The sequence below is a fragment of the Alternaria hordeiaustralica genome (genome assembly GCF_023758085.1).
Source record: "Alternaria hordeiaustralica strain BMP 2776 chromosome Unknown scaffold_48, whole genome shotgun sequence".
Taxonomy (NCBI): domain Eukaryota; kingdom Fungi; phylum Ascomycota; class Dothideomycetes; order Pleosporales; family Pleosporaceae; genus Alternaria; species Alternaria hordeiaustralica.
Genome location: NW_026056820.1, coordinates 89,662 through 111,193, shown reverse-complemented (window position 1 = coordinate 111,193; position 21,532 = coordinate 89,662). Strand labels below are relative to the sequence as shown.

At 54.4% G+C, this 21,532-nt stretch overlaps 7 protein-coding genes across 7 annotated transcripts; 4 read left to right on the top strand and 3 right to left on the bottom strand.

Moving 5' to 3' along the window:
- Positions 1–101: 101 nt before the first annotated feature.
- Positions 102–666, bottom strand: J4E84_010878 (uncharacterized protein; the record flags this gene model as incomplete). The annotated part of the gene is made up of 3 exons (XM_049393433.1): positions 102–387; positions 439–528; positions 587–666. The coding sequence occupies 3 exons, from the start codon at positions 664–666 to the stop codon at positions 102–104; spliced, it is 456 nt and encodes a 151-aa protein (XP_049238877.1).
- A 787-nt stretch (positions 667–1,453) lies between these two features.
- Positions 1,454–4,012, top strand: J4E84_010877 (uncharacterized protein; the record flags this gene model as incomplete). Its single annotated transcript, XM_049393432.1, has 1 exon — positions 1,454–4,012. The coding sequence occupies one exon, from the start codon at positions 1,454–1,456 to the stop codon at positions 4,010–4,012; it is 2,559 nt and encodes an 852-aa protein (XP_049238876.1).
- A 605-nt stretch (positions 4,013–4,617) lies between these two features.
- Positions 4,618–5,933, top strand: J4E84_010876 (uncharacterized protein; the record flags this gene model as incomplete). Its single annotated transcript, XM_049393431.1, has 2 exons — positions 4,618–4,851; positions 5,061–5,933. The coding sequence occupies 2 exons, from the start codon at positions 4,618–4,620 to the stop codon at positions 5,931–5,933; spliced, it is 1,107 nt and encodes a 368-aa protein (XP_049238875.1).
- A 7,225-nt stretch (positions 5,934–13,158) lies between these two features.
- J4E84_010875 (uncharacterized protein) lies at positions 13,159–14,585 on the top strand (the record flags this gene model as incomplete). The annotated part of the gene is made up of 3 exons (XM_049393430.1): positions 13,159–13,282; positions 13,334–14,137; positions 14,188–14,585. 3 exons carry the CDS (start codon positions 13,159–13,161, stop codon positions 14,583–14,585), a joined length of 1,326 nt encoding a protein of 441 aa, XP_049238874.1.
- Positions 14,586–15,901: 1,316 nt separating this feature from the next.
- J4E84_010874 (uncharacterized protein) lies at positions 15,902–17,378 on the bottom strand (the record flags this gene model as incomplete). Its single annotated transcript, XM_049393429.1, has 2 exons — positions 15,902–17,202; positions 17,258–17,378. The coding sequence occupies 2 exons, from the start codon at positions 17,376–17,378 to the stop codon at positions 15,902–15,904; spliced, it is 1,422 nt and encodes a 473-aa protein (XP_049238873.1).
- A 410-nt stretch (positions 17,379–17,788) lies between these two features.
- On the bottom strand, positions 17,789–18,632 carry J4E84_010873 (uncharacterized protein; the record flags this gene model as incomplete). The annotated part of the gene is made up of 2 exons (XM_049393428.1): positions 17,789–18,288; positions 18,311–18,632. 2 exons carry the CDS (start codon positions 18,630–18,632, stop codon positions 17,789–17,791), a joined length of 822 nt encoding a protein of 273 aa, XP_049238872.1.
- A 1,595-nt stretch (positions 18,633–20,227) lies between these two features.
- J4E84_010872 (uncharacterized protein) lies at positions 20,228–20,727 on the top strand (the record flags this gene model as incomplete). The annotated part of the gene is made up of 2 exons (XM_049393427.1): positions 20,228–20,372; positions 20,420–20,727. The coding sequence occupies 2 exons, from the start codon at positions 20,228–20,230 to the stop codon at positions 20,725–20,727; spliced, it is 453 nt and encodes a 150-aa protein (XP_049238871.1).
- Between the last annotated feature and the right edge of the window lie 805 nt (positions 20,728–21,532).

Genomic DNA, 21,532 nt, shown 5'->3' with positions numbered 1-21,532 from the left:
GCCCCTTTCCAAGATGCAGTCTCCCAACCGCAGAGATCAAGCAGTGTACATGGATGTGGGCGCAATGCCGGGGTATCGTGGTATCGTATGAAGAGGTAGAACTATGAGGTCTCAGGCTTGGCGGACAGTGGCCTCTCTACCAGGACATAGTCAGCACTGGTAGTCGATGTAGGAGTCGGTGTCTCTGGTAGCGCACCTGGCATGTTTTGGGACTTTGAGGCAAGGGGGCTGGCGGCCCCTTGTGACCAAGCGGCGTCTTGTTCGCGCTGGGTGTCGTTCTTGGCTGGGGGCGAGTTGCTCTTTGCCTGGTTGAGGCGCTCTTCGGCGGCCTTGAGCCTGGCCTCGAGGGCCTCGAGCTCCTTGGTCTGGGTCGTGACTGCCTGCTTCCTGCGCGCCTGTCAGCGGGCTCCAAGTAGCGGTGAAGAGGGCGGGCCGTACTTCTCCAGGACCGTCTTGTCCAGGGTCGCGAGGCCTTCGTCCAAGTTGAACAGGCTGTCGAGCTCCGACATGAAGTTGCGGGCTAGGGTGCTGCGCGCGTGGTCAGTCTCAGACAGGCGGGAGCTATGCTAGCGCCGGGAGAGCTCACGATTGAGGGCGGTTGTTTGGCTTCCAGCCTTGGTCTGGGTCGTCCATGGTGGCCGAGTGTGCAGGGTACGAGGAAGTCATGGTGATGGGATGGGGAGCAGGAGCGGGTTATGCAAGAAGCAGGCGGCGTGGGGAGGCTCGGGGACGGTGGATATATTTATGGGCTGTACAAGAGTAGACAAATATGGGCAAGTGGCTCAGCGGATCAAAGATGTTTCATGCAACTCAGCCAGACCTGGGGTGGAGGGGAGGAAGCATAATATGGCGACCCTGGAATAGAGAGGGAAGGACGATTGCAATGTTAGGAAAAGGGGACGCCTATGCCCCAAGCTAATTTGGGCGTAGATCGGAGGTGGAGCTTGGAGGAGCGAGGGATCAATGATAGTTTGAGCGCCGCTCCCGAGTGCCCGACGAAGAATGGCCGACGATACGGGCACAACGACAACAACAGGAAGCTGTAGGTGCAGGTGCAGCAGGATGTAGAGGCATATAGGGCTATAAAGCTATGCTATCCCAAAGTATCACAGTACATCAGGGCCCGCTGTCAGGTCTGGTTCTGGCCCCGCGCTCGCGTGAGGCGACGTGAGGCCGGACGCGCCTGATTGGCTCTGGCCAGGGGCGCCCGATGGGGGCTTCAGGCGGCTGGGCTGCGAAACCCCGACGACAATTTGCGACATTGCGACAATCTCCCTCGACACCACCAAGCCCCCGTCCATCTCGCTCAATTTCCCCGCCAGCCGCGCCCATCACGACTCTCGCATGCGATGCCCGTCTGCCCGCCGTAGCAGCCTCTCCGCCCACCGCGCCCGCAGCCGTGGCTCCCCTTCCGCCCCAGGCCCATCGCCCTCGCGCTGCACACGCCTGGGGGATGAATACTAGCGGCTCCGCCTACACCAACCTCGAGTCGCTGCTGCTGTTCCAGTGCCTGCATGCCTACGGTGTCGCCCCGTCCGTCTTCGGGCGCATCTCCGACCTGCTGAAGAAGCACCCCGACGTGGCCGCCCACAAGTACTTCCAGCCCGGCCGCCTCAGCCCCGATGCGCTGCGCAACTTCTACCTCGAGCGTCTGAAGCGGGAGCTCGAGCACGAGCAGGGCGGCGACAGCGATGGTCCCAAAGGGGAAGTCACGAACCCGGCCAAGAGAAAGAGGCATAGCCCAAGTCTGCCGACGGTGCAGGAGTCGCTGCAGCACCAGCACCTGATCCCGAAGCTCGTCACGAAGCTTTACGCGTCTTATCGATATGAGATCACGGAGCAGATCCGGATAGAGGAGGAGCGCTACGAGCGGCTGCAACGCGACCTCCAGGGCATCGAGCGCGGAGAGTGGGACGACCAGCTGCGCGAGAAGGCAAGCGGCCGGACACCGTCATCGCGCAGTCCTACGCTGCCCAGGAAGTCGCCGCATCTCGCGCCGAAGACGCTGCAGCCGAATCCGAACCCCACGCCTGTCCAGAATGGTACGCGTGGAGCGCCCGTCATCGCGCCTTCCCCAGATCCATCTCAACAACAGCCGGCATCCGCGCTGCCACACCAAAACGGACACTCTTCGCCGTCCCAGCGCAAGAAGCCGCATCCCTCCTCAGATGGGCGACGGACGCCTTCCACGCCGCAGCCAAACCCAAGTCAGCCACATGCACCGTCGCGATTCCAGCAACCGCCGCAACCCCACGCCAACTACAACTACCCCCAGAACATACAGCCCCAGCCGGGCTCGCACCAGAATGCCGGCCATCCTCCGCAACCGCCCTCACCAGCGCTCGGGTCTCCCGGGCCCCAGTTCCAGCCCCAGCCAGGCCAGAACTACGCGATGAATGGCGCGCCGCAGTATGGTCCACCGGGCTCCCAGCCGCCATACCCTCCACACCAGCAGTTCCCCATGCAACAACCTTCAGGGCCCCATTCACCCGGAGTTCACCATGGTCAACAACAGAGGGCGCATTATCCACCTCCTGGTCACCAGCCCTACCACCCGCTGCAACCGCAAATGGCCCAACCACCGCCCCAGGCAGGCTTCATGCTTCCACCGTTCCAAGTTGCGCCTCAAGACCCCTCGCGCGTCCACCATCAAGCCGCCGTGCCGCCGCACCACCCTCAGGTCTCAACGCCTGCGAGCAATCGGCAGCAGCCCAGAGCAAACATACAGACTCCCGGCACCGGCACCGGCAGATCAGGCGCGCCGCAGATGCATCCCCTCGTCATCCAGGCGAGACAGTCTCTCTCCACGCCCATGAATGCGCGCTCCCCGCAAAGCGCTCTAGCGACCCCGGTGTCAGCCAAGAGTCTTTGGAAACGATCAAGCTTTACCGGGACACCTGGAAGTTCTGCGAGCCCGCGCCCCGAAGTGCTTCCTCTTGACGACGTACCGCCGCTGATCCGGCCAAAACAGACACCACCAAAGGCGAAGACGCAGCGCAAATCACGGACAAAGGGCAAAGGCAAAGAGGCAGAGCAAGAGTCTACGATAGACGTCGAGACACCACAAAACTCTCAGCACCACGACCAAGAAGACGACTCTTTACTAGAGCCCGAGACTCGGTCAGGTCGCTCACGGAGGAAAGCTCCTGCGAAACGAACAAGACCCGGCAGCATAGCCTCCTCCCGAGCAGGTGGCTCTGTGCGGGATCGAAGTCGAAGCCGGTCCATCCTCTCGCATACCGACACAGTAGCAGGTGACAACGAGTCGCAAGCTGGTCGTCGCATCAAGTCAGAGCGCGGAAACTCGGTGGACCCCACTGAAGAGGAAGGTTCTGTTGGAACACCGTCACACATGTCCACACGACGACGTGGAGCAGCTCCAGCCTCATCCCTCTCGTCACGTCGAAAGCGCAATGCCCGCGAGGCCTCTCTTGAAGAGAATGACGATGCGTCCTTCAGCACTCCAGGCCCACCCAAGACCCTGGTCGCGCCACGGAACTTCGCCCGCATGACGGCACCCATGATGTACGATATCAACTCGCACAAACATGCCTCGACATTCAACACGGCCGTTCGCGCGAAGGATGCAGAAGGATACTACGACATCATCAAGCGCCCTACAGATCTCTCTTCCATCAAGAAGGCTATAGCAACAGGCTCAAAGCAAGTTGCCGCAGCCGCAGCCGCGTCGGATAATCCCACAGGGAGCCCCGGCGGTGTCATGGGAGGCGTCGTAGAGTTGCCTGTAACGGCCGACAATGTCCCGCCAAAGGCCATAGTCAACGCTGCGCAACTGGAGAAGGAGCTAATGCGCATGTTTGTCAACGCCGTCATGTTCAACCCTGGAGAAGACGGCGTGGTGAACGATGCGAGAGACATGTTCCAGACAGTCCAGGGCCTAGTCAGTACTTGGAGAGACGTGGAGAGGGATAGTGGACGCGCGGGAAATGAGGGTACACCATCGGTTGAAGAAGAGGACCTGCCCACAGCGAGCAAACGAAGGAAGATATAGTATAATCCTCGAACGGCTAAGCATGATTGATCACAGCATGGGATGGAGTTGGCGGTGATTTGGAGTCTACATCGATACCATGTCACGACACTGCTGCGGCAGGCTACCACTTTTAGAATTGAACATTACCCATCTTGACCGTCTTCATCATTCACGCAGCAGTCAGTAACACCGTCCACCTCTACACTACTGTCTTGTTGGTAGATTGCCGTCCCTGGTGATATCGAAGTAACTGCTATATCAGGCCCGCTTCGGGTGGACCCTTTGCTCAGGCTCTTTTACTTTGAGGTGAGAGACGGTCACCACGAATGCCTGCACCTAGCATATAAACTACTGCCATGTCTCTCCTCTCCCGCCATCTCTCCTACCTTCTCAACTGTCCTCTTCTCGCACGCAGACGACCAACAGCTGCAAGTACCCGTCACTTCATGATGGATACCTCCAAGACTACTACTCCTCCAGCGACACCGTCGCGCGCCTCGATTGATCCCGCCACTACTGCCGAACGTTCGACTGTCTCCATGCATCCGCCTACTATGGATAACAGTGACGACTTTATCGAAATACCACACGTTCCAGATCTCGTCGATATCACCCCGCCCCAAATGCTCATGCGAACGCCTATCAACATCGAATGCGGACCGGACCTCGCGACCAAGATTATCTTCCACAAAGAGATGATTTGCTGCCACAGCAAGCAACTCAGCAACCTATTCGAGAAAGCGAAGTCCACCATGATCCACTACGAGAAAGCCGATAAGGTCCGCGATGAGCTGGCCCAATATGTATTCCCTGAGGTCACTCCGAAGGAGTTCGAAACCAATCTCTTGGATAAGCAGGTATGTCTTGTCAGTATACCCCAGATGTAGACACCGAAGCATCAGCGGCCCCTCCGCCCGGTTCAAAGGAAGAGCTCAGCACCATAAGCCTTCCTTGACGATACATCTCCTGATTTGGTGATGGTTTTTCGCACGTGGGCTACAGGCCTGTTCAGTTCTCTTCCTTGCATGACTTCCGCTTTTGACGGTCAAACTCTGACATTCTACAGGCCAAGCCTCTGATCATGAAAGCATATGACAACTATCCTCTATTCGGATATTCCAAAGGCGTCAAAAGCGTAATCATGGACGCCGTAGCAGGAGAAACCCACGCCAAGAACGTCAAGAAGGTGGTGCCGAAGTCAGCAGTGGACATGCCTCTAGCGAGCCGTCTGGAGAACCTCAAGCCTCAGGCCGTACATGCCGTAGCCTCGCTGCTCTTCGCCCGACTTCACGCCATCAAGAAGACCGAGATCCGCAACGCTGAGAAAGATCCTTTGAAGGCTGCCGCTCAGCACCGCATCATACTCCCCGATGTTGGAGAGTCCACAGTTCGAGCGCTTATGGAATGGATGTACCAGAGAAAGTTTCCGTTGATGGAGACCGAACAAACCTACGCTGTCATGAAGCTCGCTTCACAGATTGGCGTTGGGGTGCTCGCCACTGAATGCCACACAGCGCTATTCAACGCCACTAACGCCAGCATCGAGCGCGCCGATGCCGACGGTACCTCTTTTCAAACCCTGCTAGGCTATGGTACAAAGCTCGCCGCTGACGATATCATCGAGGTCGTCTTCCAACACGCCATGAAGGACGAGAACGCGCCCAAGGACCTGAAGAGCCTTGTCATCGACGCCCTTGCTGGGTATCTTGATCCAGAACTATGGCAGCACGTTAAGGGCCAGATCAACCATAGAACTGCACTGCAGATTATTGAGTCTATGGTCAGCTTGCGAGCGCTGGTCAAGATTGAGATGGACGGGCAAGACAGCATCAAATCGGAGAGCCAGGAACTCTCTAGCGCATCCACTCCGGATGACATGGCTATCGACGAGGACAAGAAGCCCATTCACGTCAAAGAGCAGAACGAAACCCACGTTTGAGGACGCCATCCGTTCGCTGCCGCAAAATCGACGAAGCCCGAAGCTGATGCAGACTTCCAGGAAGTAGGAAGGTAACGCAGTGAATGCGACGGGGAAAAGTACAGTTTGGAGGTATCTACGGATCGTAGATCCCTCATACATATCAGCGATTGCTTTCTGCTTTTCATTTCTCGATTTCTCCCGTATCTTCCAACGAGGAGATGGAGAGTATTACTAGCATATCATTCTTCTGACTTTTTTGTCCAATCAGTGGTTGCACATGTGACCGTTCGGCTCGTAGTGGTGGAGGGGTTCATTATGATCTACGTCATTTTATGTCCTTGCAGATGAAGGTGAGTGGACTATGGGTAGGCTTACTTAGGGGACTGTGTCCTAGGTTGCTACCTTCAGACCATGACCATCCCAAATCGTATACCGTGTCACGTCGGCAGTGCAAAGGTGACACCGCGTATTGATATGTATGGGGAAGGGTTTTCGATCCAGCAGCCGCCCGAGATTGATGATGCCTTCGTATAATCGATGCGGAGTCCTCAGTGGCGAAGCAATGCTTTCGTGCAACGGTTTGAGCGAGTCACATCCCGACAACCCGGTCTAGTGACGGGAGCGTTCAGCGGGGAAGGGGGGACTCGAGAGCCATAGCGGCTGCCGCGGGTGTGGTGTACGGGTTGCACTATGATGTAGCTTCGAAAGAGAGCATGCCGTTGACTGGATACTTTCATGGAACGATAGCATACTACTACGAAGCCACCCACAGCCAGAACTTTGTCTACCAGCAACACGTCATTTCTCCCCTGATCCCACGATAAATGACGGTTTTTCCTGTTTAAGAGGTATGCTATGTTAAAGCTAGCAACAGTGGCGTTATTGTCGATACTTTGTGGGAACACAGATGTGCCAATCATCTCGGCAAACATAGCCATAGTGATGCCACCCGCAGACGCGGTCTGTACGACTCAATGTATGTCGAAGCTCTGCTACTGTAGCCTAAATCGCAGATGGTATGGCGTTTTGCTGTAGCGTACGTTGCTTCACGCCCAGCGGAAGGCTCATCGTAATCTACCGAGGGCATCGACATAGCAGCGATCGTAAATATGGCGGCTCGATCGACCATAATTACGACAATCATCGATGTTGCTCGATTAGAACATTCCGTCGGGATCGAGAGCTGCGTCCAACAGTTCCTTTTTGGGTAGATCCTCCGGTTCATGTGAATTCTTCTTGTCGAGTTAAGCAATCTTGATCGGCCCGCTGGGTGTGGTAACAAGCTGCCGCGGTCGCTACCCGTGACTTATGCCACGTGGAATGCGGCATCATGCCTACAATGAGATGCGGTATGCCGATGTCATGAGCGGGACATGACAAAAAACAGACTTCCGTCGTCTTCGTCGCTTCATGTTGCTCGATGCTTCGCAGACTATTCCTGCCCCTTGAAAGCTCCCCCAAATCAGAGCTTTCTCTAGTCTTCCCAACGACCCTTAGTGGCGTAATTGTAGTAGGCCCAGCCCGTCTCAGTCCTGCTAGTGAAAAGTCGCAAGAGGCAATTTGTTTGGCACAAATGCTATTTCCCCAGGAAAACCATTCTGTCGTGCGACTTGAGCCGAATAGCCTACGTAGCTGCCGCCGGCTTGCTACATGACACAACGTCATACGTCCAACGGAAGCGGGATATCCAGCGCAAAACACCGTTGTTGCGCGTACAAAGACTGGCAAGAGCAGAATTTTGGTAAAGTCCTGGAGAGCGATTCAAAGACTAGAGCTGGAGATGTTACCGCTTTTGTTGACTGTCTTTTCTCTAACGCTAGCCTGTGATCTGAGGTCTTTTCCTTGATATCCCTGTCCTACAAAGAACAAATCTGGTGTTGAAAAGGCGGCTTATTGTCCGCAATCGTAGTAATGCATCAGCAATCATGTTCCAATTGTCAGAACTTCTACAACTACCCCAAATCTTCCGCAAAGACGAATCGCGATCCAGTCGGCGTCGACAGCTTCCAGAAGATGGTCTCGAACTGTCTGACATGTCCAACACAACACCTTTCCAATCAACAGACGTCTCTCCAAGCTCTTCGTTCGACTCAACGCGCTCGGCATCTTCGTCATCGTCATCGTCCAGCACTTTGTCAGCCGCTTCACGATCATCAACCTCACCAGGACGGCGATCATCGCGTCTTCCGACTCTTTCTTCGCCATACTTGTACGAAACGCCCGTCTCTTTCTCTGGGCCGCGGGGGTGCTCGCACGGGATGTACCGCTAGAGACATGTGAGCAGCGCTCATGCTTTAGAAGATGCCGGTAATCCTAAGTCTGGCACACCTAACGGTTGACGATATCAGCCTCACCATACCCCAGACGAGGAGTTGACCGCACGTTCCTTTGGAGAAGATGATATCTCCACTGGGAATGCGGCCTTGATGAGAAGATCGGGAGTTGTTCTCGGAGAAAGTCGTTGGAAACTCTGGCTCTACTGGATAATCAAATCTCCGGATGGGATGTAATCGCTTGGACATACAGTTAGGCTGGACTTGGATTGGGTGACTTGTGAATATGTGGCGGTTGGATGTACGTATGTACTCTGAAAAGTCTTTCGTTTCGTATATGATACCCATTTACATATCACATGTTCAATCATTATACTGAAATCCGTGAAATTACCGAATGTTAAAGGCAACAAAACTTGGGGAGATGCGCTCAGTTCAGGTGGTAGATGATTTCAGTGGTGCCTGCATACGTCATACGCCAACGCTAACCAAGTCCAGGCTAGTGCGGGATATTTCCGCTTCCGATCCGCCTTGACATCCGATTCCAGGAACTCGACTTCGTCAAAGAACGTGAAGTCACATACTCTGAGGTCATTCCGACGGATGAGCTATCTTGCGAAAATTTCTATCCCTTTTCGCCATCCGTGCAGCGATCTGCACACTTGCCTCCAATGTCTCCAGAGCAACCTGGGCCGCGATCCAGTCCATTTCCCCAAACAGCGGTATCGTGCTGTCAGTTGATAACAGAAGTCCATCGGCAGTATAGATTTCATCAACATCGGAACTGGAGTATGTAGATTGAGCCAACTTGCCCGGCGGTCAGACGAGAGCAGAGTGATCGCCGTCGTCTAACATGTCGCTATCCCCAGTGAGCTGTCGCGAACCCTCACCCGCAACAGATATCAATCCCTCCTTGTCTGGGTGAGTGGATCCGCCCACATACCAGTGCTCTATTTGAAAGTGGGTGATGAACACTACGTCCAGATCTTCAATGCTCACCCTGCAGACAGGGCAATGCCTGAGGCCTTGGTGCTGAACAGCTAGGCTCCACACTCTTGGAATATTCCGGCGAATATGCTCTCTCAGCGCCTTTTCGACGTAAATGTCCACGAGGCCACGGAAACGAGAGTGTTCCCTACCCCACACAGCGCCCAAGGCTAAGAGCAACGCGCGATTGGCACCACTCGGCTCCAGCGCTCTAAGAACGGTCGTTATGTCTTTGTACAGCTGTGTGGTATGGTATTCCAATGATTCCTCTGGCGGTTGCCGGCATATGAGCTGTATTGATACAATCTGAGCCATGAGGATATCGAGATGCTCTAGTCGCAACGGCAGGTCTTCCACACACCGAGAACGGACGGTAACAGCGGCACTGGTCTTGGTTGCGAACACCACCGTTGGACAACATGGTGGTATAGTCACAGCCTGGCCGGCACGCTGAACAAAGGCAATACCGTTTTCCAACTCATGGCATACACTTGTGTAGTTTGGCGCGACTTCTCCCGCAAGATCTATGAGATAGTTGTTCAGTGTCGTCAGATTATGTGGCGTAGGCGGATATACGATGTATACGCGCACACCGGTAATGACATGTATGGTACTGGTGCTCATAAGGGCTGACGCCTCCAAGGGAAGGAGAGCACCACAGGACATGATCGAAGTGGTGTCTATGGACAACCCGGTGAGCGTACTCGAAGTCTCATTCTCGCCCTGGAAAAGTCTGAGACAACGGTCTATTACAGGCGATCGGAATGTGAGCGTCGTCGCGTATGCGGCATAGTGTTGATCGTCAAGGTATTCCACAAGCGTTCGAGCTATACTCTCCGGACTTTGGTCACCTTCTAAGAAACGGAGAGAAAGAGGAGGGGGTCTAGGCGGATACAGTTGCGCTTCGTCGACCCAAGACTGGTGCTTCTCCAGTATCTTTTTCAGCGAGCGTGGGTGTGGCCAACCAGCGCCTGTTTTGTACAGTGTCAATTCCGGAATGTCAGTGACTTTGGAGGCACCATAAACAGTAGCAGAACTCTGGACAACATTGCCGTTCTCAACACTGAGGAGACTGATGCGGCCTGGGATTATGAGATCCGCGAACTCTGCTGCACGAGCAGCTGGACATGACTGAAGCTCGCGGATGACAGGATCGAGAGTCCACAGGTGGAGGGTGGGCGATGTCGCCTTGGGATTGCCTGACATCATTGATATTGCGATTGTCGTGGCGGCGAAGGCTGGGTTGGAGTGGGCGCAAAGGGAAAAGAGTGTTGGAGTGGAGCATGAGGGTGTGAGTGTTAATATCTATACGAAAGAAAAGCTTACACTAGCTTCTAGGCGGGTGCGCCATTTTCTTAACAGTGAAAGTGCCTCGCACTTCTTGCTCCTGCCGCGATCGGTTCGAAGAGAGAAGGAGCATGTCCGTAGCCGCGGATGCGGTAGCCCAGATTAGGCTTAGTCTAAGGAATACCCACGCACATGCCATGCTGGGCTATTCGAATAACCGACACAGATGGGTATACGCGACATCCTCTTTGGAATATGTACGGATCAACAATAGATTTCCGCGGTAGGCGCTGTCGACTTCCGCGGAGCAGGGTTAAGCGGAAGAGGTATGGGATCGTTTGACAAGATATATACCTCTTGACCATCTCCGTTCCATAACGAATGTTCTCTCAGTATCTTTTCCGCACCAAGCCAATCACAGCTGAGTCCGCGACCCTCAGCTTCGCGTTTCCGTCCCCTTAGTAACATGTCGGACATGTCAGCCTCAAAGCATGACAGTGAAAAGGCTTTCAGCAACAATGTCACACACGATCCAGTACCGAGGATCCTGATATCGTCAACTTTGAAGGACCAGTCGACCCAGAAAATCCCATGAACTGGTCTACTGGAAAGAAAACGATGCAGATAATCATCGCCACGTCCATGACCCCTCGTAAGTGACATACTACGCACTGGCCCAGCATTCTAACATCCTCTAGACCTATTGCCTTCACCATCAACGCGTACATCATCGGCGCTGTCTTGGGGCCAGCCATTAGTCCCGTCATTGGTGGCTATCTTGCTCCAGCAGCGGGTTGGCGCTGGACCTTTTGGACCATGGCTATCGCATGCGGTGTCATGACCCTGGTGTCCATCTTGTTTGTGCGTGAGTCATAACCTTACGTCCTGCTTGAACGCAAGGCACAGCGTTTGCGAAGAGAGACGGGTAATCCGCGTCTGCGGTCAGCGTTAGACACTGGGAAGACGCCAAGGAGTCTCTTTGTCTTCTCCATCACCCGTCCACTGAAGTTGCTCTTATCCCCGATCGTCTTCTTGCTTTCCCTCTTCGCTGCTATCGTACACGGCTATCTCTATCTCTGCTTCACTACTTTTGAGATGGGTTTTCTATGGCCAGTACAGTTTCTCAAGCGGCGAGGCTGGCCTGGCAACACTCGGTATAGGCATCGGCTCGGTGCTGGGATGTGTCGCATGTGGCGTAGCTGCGAATGTCGTCTCCAAGAAGTTCACCGAGAAGCACGGTGGTGATCCCAAGCCAGAGTACCGACTGCCACCCATGATACTCGGTGGCTTGTGCACGCCGATTGGCTTGTTCTGGTACGGGTGGTCCGCGCAGGCTAGAGTGCATTGGATTGTGCCTATCGTTGGCACGGTCTTCATCGGCATGGGCATGGTCTTTACCTATGCAAGACTAAGGTTCCTTGTGGCATCTCAGCGACCTCTCGTCAATCATGTGACTAACAACAAGTAGATGCCGAGTTCCATGTACCTCGTCGACGCATACACTGTTCATGCTGCTTCTGTAACAGCTGCAAGCACAACCTTCCGATGTCTTCTCGGGGCCCTCCTTCCGCTTGCTGGCCCTGCCATGTATGATACACTAGGTTTGGGCTGGGGTAACTCGCTTCTTGGTTTCATCTCCATTGCCTTCTTCCCGGTACCATTCATCTTGTATTTTTACGGGGAGCGACTGCGAAACGCCAAGATTGTTCAGGTGGAGATTTGACTGACTTTTGCAAGCTATTGCTTGAGTACAGCGGGTGATGTTATGTGGTTGGTAGAAGTCTGAAACAATGTGTATATGTTGACTCTATATGCGTCAGTACGCTGGATTTGTGAGACTGTTCATCTGATATCTGCTCTGATACAAATGTCCGGGAATGTTGCTTTCTTTTGGGAACGCCGAAATACCCTCAAAAGTACCGGTGATAACGCTCGTCAGGCTCGAGCACAAACACCAGAAGAAGGAGTCTCGCGGAGGCGATATTGTTGGGAATAATAGTACCGACCCGTCGCAAAAGACAGACTCCTCACAGCTCTGTGCCACATAAATTAACCGCAGCAATCACATCCCGGGCGGGTGCATTCTGGTGTTTCGGCTGTCTATCCGTAGCCGGTTCCACATCGGCTATCCGCGCTAAGGGCACCAAGCAACCGTGATTTCCTGTTCTGCGCGTCTTAGCTGCATCAAGGCTGCACGCCAACAGGCTTAACGCGTCCCAACCAATGGCACGCTCAGACGATCGCCCGCAGCACGGGCGCACGTCTCCACCAGCACCCACGGCGCCTGTCCTCTATCACTGTCATGATGGGCCTCGTTGCCGTTTGTGCCCTGCTACTGGCGCCGCTTAGGGAAGGCGGGATGCATTTGCGGCAAGCGGCCAGCATGGAGATTGGAAGGAGCGATAGCTTGGTTCGCTGGTTGGTTTGTTTGTCGAGACGCGAGAAGTTCTTCGTTCGACTTGTTTCTCTCAGATATTTCACTCTCGTTGTCGCTGGTCTTGTCCTTCACGCCCGTTTGCGCTTCCTTTCTGCGCTGTACTGTCGTTCGTTCGTTCCTAGTCGACGCCACTGCCGTTCACTGTGCACTTGTGGCGAGCTAGTGCGTTTGCCTGATATTTGCTTGCAGCTATCGCGACGCATTTTCTCTTGCAACCGCGCCACATCACAAGCGAACTACTTCGTCGATACACTGCAAGATGGTTCAATTGGTCTCCCTCAGCCTGTTGGCGGGCTTGAGCGCTGTCGCGTCGGCTATTCCTACCATTGAAGTCAAGGGCTCCAAGTTCTTCACCAGCGAGGGCAACCAATTCTACGTCAAAGGTATGTCTGACGATAAGACTTGATAAGGACGCACACTGACATTGCGTCCAGGTATCGCGTACCAACTCGTTCCCGACGACCCACTCATCGATGCGACGCAATGTGGTCTCGACTCTGCGCTCATGAAGACCATCGGTGCCAACTCAATCCGTGTCTACCACGTCGACCCTGACTCCGACCACACCGAATGCATGAAGACATTTGCGGATGCTGGAATCTACATCTGGGTCGACCTCGATACCTTCGACACTCAGGTCGAGCAGAACACTCCTCGTTGGGAGACCGACCAGCGTGATGCTTTCGCCAAGGTCATGGACGAATTCCACCAGTACGACAACACTGCGGGCTTCTTCATTGGCAACGAGGCCATCACGACCGCAAACGGATCCGTCACCTCACCCTACATCAAGGCCGCCGCCCGTGACATGAAGGCCTACCGCGACGAGAAGGGCTACCGCAGCATACCAATAGGATACTCTGCTGCCGACATCGCCAGTCTCCGCCCTATGCTGCAGAACTACCTCGCTTGCGGCGACAATGCGTCTGAGCGCCTCGACTTCTTCAGTCTCAACGCCTACTCTTGGTGCGGACAGAGCTCCTACCAACAGTCTGGCTATGATCAGCTTGAGAAGAACTCCGAGGATCTGCACATCCCTATCTTCATGTCGGAGACTGGTTGCAACACAGCTAGGCCGCGCGACTTCAAGGACCAAGAGGCGCTTTTCGGAGAGATGGCCGACGTCTGGTCTGGCAGCATTATCTACGAATGGATTGAGGAGATGAATGACTACGGTCTCATCAGCTATGGTCCCAAGGTTGACCCTGCTCAAGCGCCGGATGGTTTCCCTCGCTCAGGTATGTCGCACATCCTACACCTTCCAGACACCTAGACTAACAGCACACAGGAAAACCCACCCCAGTGGAACCCGATTTCCCCAACCTCTCTGCTGTCTGGGCTACATTGAACCCTACCGGTGTCAAGGCAGCGGACTACAACCCCACCAACTCACCTGTCGTCTGCCCTGACTTCACTACCTCAGTCTGGGAAGTCAACCCCACCTCTCCCCTGCCAACACTGGGCCAGAAGCACGACTTCAACGGTACCCCCACGTCTGGCAGCTTCAGCGCAACGGCGACTGGAGGCTCTGGCGCAGAGGAGTCCGGCTCTTCGGGAACTGGATCTGACAGTGCGGAGACATCTGCGCCCCCCTCCACTGGTGCTGCGGCGGATGCCCTAGGCAAAGAGCTCAAGGGAATGGGTGCGCTGCTCGCGGGTGCTATGGCTGTTTTCGCCTGGCTATAAGTGCGATGGGCGTTGCATTCTCGGAACGTTACCAATATGTCACGCGTCTCCGACTTTTGTGGACTTTGATGAAGACTTTACGGAAGACCATGTTTAATGATTCGAGTATATATTTGGACAAAAAAATTGTTGGTCCAGCTTTGCATGTAGGATTAGAGTAATAGAATACGAGAAGCTATCTCGATGTTACACTTACACAGATCCATGACCGTTCACCACCTATTCTCTGATTACCATGAGCAACTGCAGTTATGGCACGTGAGACAAGAATGCTACCGCTGATATTTGACCGTCCTCCGTACAGCCACAGGGATAGCACTTCCGAGGTGACTGCACTATTCTCCTCATCAATTCCGTCAGTGCTCGAGCACATTCGGCGCTCAGACTATGTGACAAAGCGTACCAACATAGCAACGTCACACAATATTCCAGTCATCAACGGGGTTCAAGGACAGGACTGAGTCATACACGCTTTATATTCTTCGTGACTGTAGATGCATCGCTTTACTATCAGTCTCTATCTCACCCACCAACTCAACAGCCTAACCACTACTATGGCAGATTGGCATCAGAACTGGATCAAATGCTGCACTCCAGCTGGCACTGGTACGGATTTCCATCATCTTGTATGAATACCAACTGATGGGTTTGCAAAGGCTGGCTGGCATGCTGCTGTCCATGGGTCCTGTACGGCAGGGTCATGTACCGAGACGAGCATCAAGGCGACATGGAAAAGTTCAATTGTTGGAAGGCTTCTTGCAACACACACGTAAGATATCCGTCCCCTATGTTGGCGCTCTCATGCTGACCATGGACTCAAAGTGTTGGACATGTGTCGGTGTCCACTGTTGTACATGCGCCACCGGATGCTGGATCCTGCCTTGCCTTAGCCGTGGGAGGATCCGGAAGAAGTATGGACTGAGGAGCGAAGCGTACGATGAGAGTAAGAAGGAGTTTTGCAAGGAGTGGTGCGCGAACTTCTACTGTGCCGGATGCTGCGCCTGTTGCAATCTCGTCCAGCAAGATCGTGAGGTCGAGTACCAACACGAAAAGAGGAAACTGGTATCGCAGCCGGGGCCGGTTGAACCGATGACCTATCCGTCGCAGCCACAAATGGCACGAGACGCGTCTTCTCCCTCACTTCGCCCACAGGAAGCACAAGCGGCGACGACGCCTCCAACGGGGACGGTCGGGCAAGCATTGTGATCTAGGACGAACCGATTGTCACGACCAGATACAGGAGTGCACATGGGCACGACAGGATAGGAAGGCAGGCCATCAAATAGACAGATGTCAGAACCTTTATGACAACGTGCTCACTCCTCTTCACTTTCCTCGCTGCTGTCCCCGCCCATCAAGCCCCTTCTCATAAGCTCTTCGAGATCATCCTCATCGTCGTCCGCTGCCGCCGCTTCACCAGCCATGCTGGACTTGCGGTCATGACCTGCCGTCTCCTGTCGCGCAGGCGGCCCAATGTCCATAGGTTCAATGTCTCTGTTGTAATCGTCCTCATCATCATCCTCACCTTCTGCATCATCGCCGCCCAGATCACCAAAGTCGATCTCGTCTTGAGCGTTGCGATTGCGGCGGGGGTTCGGCGAGCCTTCGCCGTCGCTGTTGGCGGCGCTGGCGAGCGATATCGGGCCGTTGGAGGGGGAGCGGAGGTAACCTGCATTGAGGTTTGAGCCGAGAGATGCCATTGCGCCCTTGTTGTGTCGTGGTGGGCGTGCGTCGGGCACTTCGATCTCGAGGCCACCGTCATCGTCTGACTCGCCCTCTGCGTCGTCGTCGTCGTCGGACTCGTGGTGTTGCTGATGTTGTTGGTGAGGAGGCGATGGATGTGCTGGCGAGGAAGCTGCTTCGCCGTCGGATTCGTCAGAGGAGTGTATGACCTCGGAGGATTTGATTCTCGAGGCTGGCGGTGCTGCGGGCTTGGCTTTGGGCTTTGGTGTCGTGTCGGTCGCGGTGCGCTGGAGGCGGACGGCTGGTGTGGCTTGCGTCTTCTTGGGCTTGACCATGGGGTTCGTTGCCGCAGTCTTGCGCTTCTTGGGCGCTGGTATAGCAGCAGCCTTCCGCGCTGGAGCAGCAGTCGCAGAGGCGCGGGCCCCAAACTGTGGTGTATTGACGGCGCTGCCTGTGCCCGTCCGGTAGTCTGGCGAAGACGCGTACTTGTATTCGGACTCGTCGCCGCGTTTCTCCTTCTCCTTGCTCAAGAAGTGTCGGAAGTCGTAGGGGTTGTTTGCATCAGGGTCTCCTCCCTCGTCGTCGGCCGCTGCCTCGCCGAAGAGGTCATCTTCGCCATCTTTGCTATCTGCGTCATCCTTGAGTTTCTTGGGATATATTTTGGCATGTTGTGATGAGACGTCCTTGCCGTTCTTGGTGGCGAGGTTGAAGGTGTAGCTGCTGGACAGAGGCTCGAGCGTGGCCTGCTGGCTGGCGGGATCGAAGACGAGCACGTATGACTTCTTGGGTTGTGACTTCTGCCCTGTGAATGTGAAGATGTCCTTGTCACCCGAACTGTTCGTATCGTCGATGCGGAGGTTGTACAGGCCGGTCGACGAGGGCGAAGTAAGCGTTGTCGAGCGCGAGTCGGATGTTTGCGGGGGCTTGTGGTTGTCTACCCTCTGAATTAGAAAGCGGACAAGGACAGAGATGTTGCAGCCAAGACTCACATTTGACGCTGCTAAACTCTCCTGGCGCGTCGTCGCTGCCCGTTATGCGGTCACTGATGTGCAGGCTGAAGTGCGCCTTCTTGTGCGGTTCGATACGACTCTCAAGCATAGGGGACGCCATACTACGCGTCCGCCAGTGAGACTTTTGTCTAAATGCGAGAGAAGAAAGTGAGAAGGTAAAGATAATGTTACGAACGCTACGCTACCCAGAGAGTGGGCCAAAATGGAATGACAGTTGTTTGCGGAGCCTCAGCTGCGCTGTTCACGTCAAGGGAAGTCGCGACGCCGGCCGGTCTGGATTGGGACGCTCCGCTTGCCGTCTCCCGCAGCTAGCCCACCCCACACCTGCACCACTAATTTTAGCATACTGCTCGACATCTCCACCCACGCCGGAAACAGCTGTATGTCAAGTGAGCTACATCAATGGAAGAAGAGTTGAATCCTCGTGTATCGTGTATCGCTACTATGGCTACAGCTATGGCCCCAGCGTGTTGGACGCATGACGACCCTGCTCAGTTGATATCTAACAGCCTACATATCATCGGCATATCTCGTCTTGCTATCATCCATAAGGCGACCGCTCTCAGCTTGAGCCATCAGAGCCTGCGACGCCTTCCTCTGCTTCCGCTTCTGCCAGAACACTCGGGCGAAAAACGCCATGCAAAGCGCAACCGCTAACACGATGCCAACAATGTGGTGCATCCGCAATGGCGCTGTCGCATCATCTTTCCACGGCACACCTTCAGGGTCATCTTCTGTGAATAGATGCCGTCCTCTTTCTGATGGTGGTTGCTTGTTGATGACGGGAAAGGCCTGCGAGAGGCCCCCTTCCAGCATGCCAGGAAAGCCCAAGGCGCAGACCATGGTATCCGCTTCAGGCGTGAACGAGAATTTGATTGGAACTTTAGCCATGCCTGATCCCATCACGTCGTGGCTTGTCGACCATATCCCGCCATACCCCGGTTTCTCATCTAGCGTGATGGTCAGATCTGTCTTGCCATACACACGAATATCTCGTTCGGCAAATTGAGCTATGCCATGAAACAGACTTACAGCAAGACTCCCAATCAAACTCTTTCTGATTTGTGTTGTAGTTATTATCCTGCTCACAGGGCTTGCAGTACAGGTTCCGGTGACTGGCAGCCGGAACATTGAAGTCCGAAGGCCAGGTGAGCTTGACAAGGTCGTTGATGTACACGGGGACGGTACCAAAGCCCGAAGTAGGTGGGACGTGAGCGGAAGCCTCAAGGTACTGCTCGATCTCGAAACTGGAGCTTTGAGGGTGCTTGCTAGGCATCAGATCCTGGTTGCCTGGCGCCGGGAATTCCCACAGGATTGGATTTGGGCAGTCGCAGTCGTCCTTCGTGGGAGCCATGTTGTAGTTCTGACCTTCCGTCTGGATGCTATGGAGTATCGAGATGAAAAGGCGTCTTCAGTAACTTATGTGCAAAGGTGAGGAGAGAACCGCGTACACAATCTCGCATTGAAGCTACTCGGGGCTGACGAAACGCCGTCACGAAGCAGCTTCAGCATGGGGTCGCTCGCCTGTCTCAATGCACCTCGCTGTGAGTGGTGCATCTCAGAGTCGGGCGTCGGGCTGTGCTGATTCTAACGCAAATTAGCGGAGTGGAGTTCGTATGCAGCTTTTGCGTACGTAGCATCGCGCTTTCAACAGGCACATGCGAAGCCGTGGCATTGAGTCGCGAATCAACAGCCTTGAAACGCTGGTGCCTTGAGTTCCATCGACGAAGTTATGGCAGTCCCATCGGCCCGCAACTGCAAAAAGATCAATGCTGTCCTCACGCGTCATTTTTGGGAGAAGGTAGGCCGCCTAGTAGATGGTCACCAGACAATACCCCAATACTGGAGAGGGTGAATGAATGAACGTCATCATAGCTACTGAAAATGCGTCGAGCGTGGAATGTCGATGACGGGACGGATCACAATGCCAAGACGCTAAGCAGGAACGGCTGGTGCAGGTCGCACCTGCCAGTCTCGACTGAAACATACTCGAATCTTCATTGAACCAGGCAAGATGCTGCTGCTATGCTTATCGCCTCCTTCTATTCAATACATCTGTTATCATTCCGCACAAAAGATCTACCTCGCAAGCATATCGATTGCCTCGTACCCAAAGGGTTGACCTTACTACAACTGCGCATACTCCAGCCTGACCGGACCCCAAGTCTGAGCATTGAGCTTATCTTTATTCTAACATTAAAGTGTTGGTGAGGGTCGACCCCACGAGACTTTAAGCAGGACTTCCCTTGAAGGACTTTGCAACAGTCCAGCTGCACGATGTATTGAAGCTGCAAAGCTGCTGCCTGATAATTCGGGCAGTGTCCGTGGCCAGCAGATCGCCAGCACAACAATCCTCGGCTGATGTATCGCATGCAAGGCAGCAACGGCATTGTACATGATAGAGCGATCAACTCAAACGCCTCGTGTAGCGACGCTGCTGCAATGATGCATCGGCAAACATGGTCTGCTGTTATCGACAAGCGAGCCAAAGCCATTCTCGTCCGATAAACCTAAACAGCCATATTAAATGTATTGCCAACCAACGCATCGTCATGCGCCGCCAACCGAGCACTATATCGGAGTATTGAAATCATCCGAAGGCAGTACAGTGTCACAACATACATGCTTGTTCATCTGCCGTGTAACCTCGATCGGAAGAAAGAGGACCTCTGGATTGGTCTATACATACTGGCATTGGAATATGTCGTCCCGTACACGGCTTCGTGGACTGTTTGGTATGGCGTCGACGTGACTGATGCTCGTATGAGGACTTGCGGGTTAGTCGTGGTGCTGTTGGAGGGACTTTTCCGATGGCTGAGGGCGGTATAAAACGGAGAAGTGGAAGCATCAAGTTGCACTGTCGCTCTGTCGTGGAGGCATCTTCTGCTTGGTCTCATATTTCATCGGAGTCGCTCGTTCACCACCCTCGTTTTGGACACAGCGTACATCATGCGCCTCATCATCCCAAGCCTCCTGGCCCTGATAGCCTCAGTCAGGGCCGCCGGCATCGCTGTCGTATTGAACAACTCACCAGACCCCATCTATGTTTGGTCCGTCGGCGGCACAGTCGGTCCCCGCCACGATATCAAAGCTGGTAGGACACACGCGAGCTTTGACTTCGTTTTCAACTAACAGCCACAGGCGGTATTTACTGGGAGGAGATGCACCATGACGACAAATCCGGAGGCATTGCGATCAAGATGACGAAAGAGGCGGACGGTCTCAACTCCGGTGCTCCTCAGCAGGTGTGGGCATACAACCTGGATGGCGGAACGGTGTGGTACGATCTCAGCACTGTCTTCGGGGCGCCATTCGCGGGTAGCCGATTAGATGTTACTGGAGATAATGGGGGTAGCATTGTGTGGCCGAATGGGATTCATCCAGGAGGCAACCAACTCACCAAGGCTCCGAGCGAGGGAAACATATTCTTTTCCATCAATCCTGCTTGAGCAATGGAGGATGGCTTAGAGATATTGAAGAGTAAAGCACTTCAGATGGATCGGAGCAGACGGCAGTGTATCGGTATCTAGACCGGGTGGATGCATCCACTATACCGATTTGTGAAAGATCTTGATGACGAGTGCGCCAGAACAATTTGAGATGATTTTTCTTCACTGCTCTTTCTGGTGACAATTGGACCCGTCCGACGGGCACTCTTCGGTGTTTAACGACTAGCAGCTGTACGTCGGAAGATCATTGCTCAAGTCGACGTGCAAACTGACAGCGCACGTGTGAATTGGCAGTGGTCGCGAAAATTGTGGGCGAACCGTCAAAATGGGAGACGTGGGGTCGGTCGTGCTTTCCAGGGCTGGTCGCGAAGAGGCAGTCGCAGATTGCCGCCTTCAGAGAGCTCCTTCCTCTGCCCAGCGATCGAATCGCCGCGTCTAGAAAGAGTCACCGACATTGGACTCCACGCAAGTGCGTCTGAAGGATCTCTGGATGGCGACCGACAGCTGTCTGTGCAACGCCACATTCTGTTGTGCTTCCGCTGCGCCCGGGCTCCCCCAAACCACAGCTCGCCTCAGGCGTCCGGTCGCGAGTCATTGCGCCGTTTTCGCACGCCATCAGACGCACTTCCACCAGTACAGTAATCATTCATGCCACCAAGCCGAGATGTCGCCGTCTATACAATTATTCCATGGCCACGCCGCAATTTGGTTTCATCTATCAAGGGCGTCATCTCATCTTATGTCGAGCTGGCATCTTGTGTAGCCTCGGTTCTGACATCCCGACCGGGTGTATCCTATCTCCAAT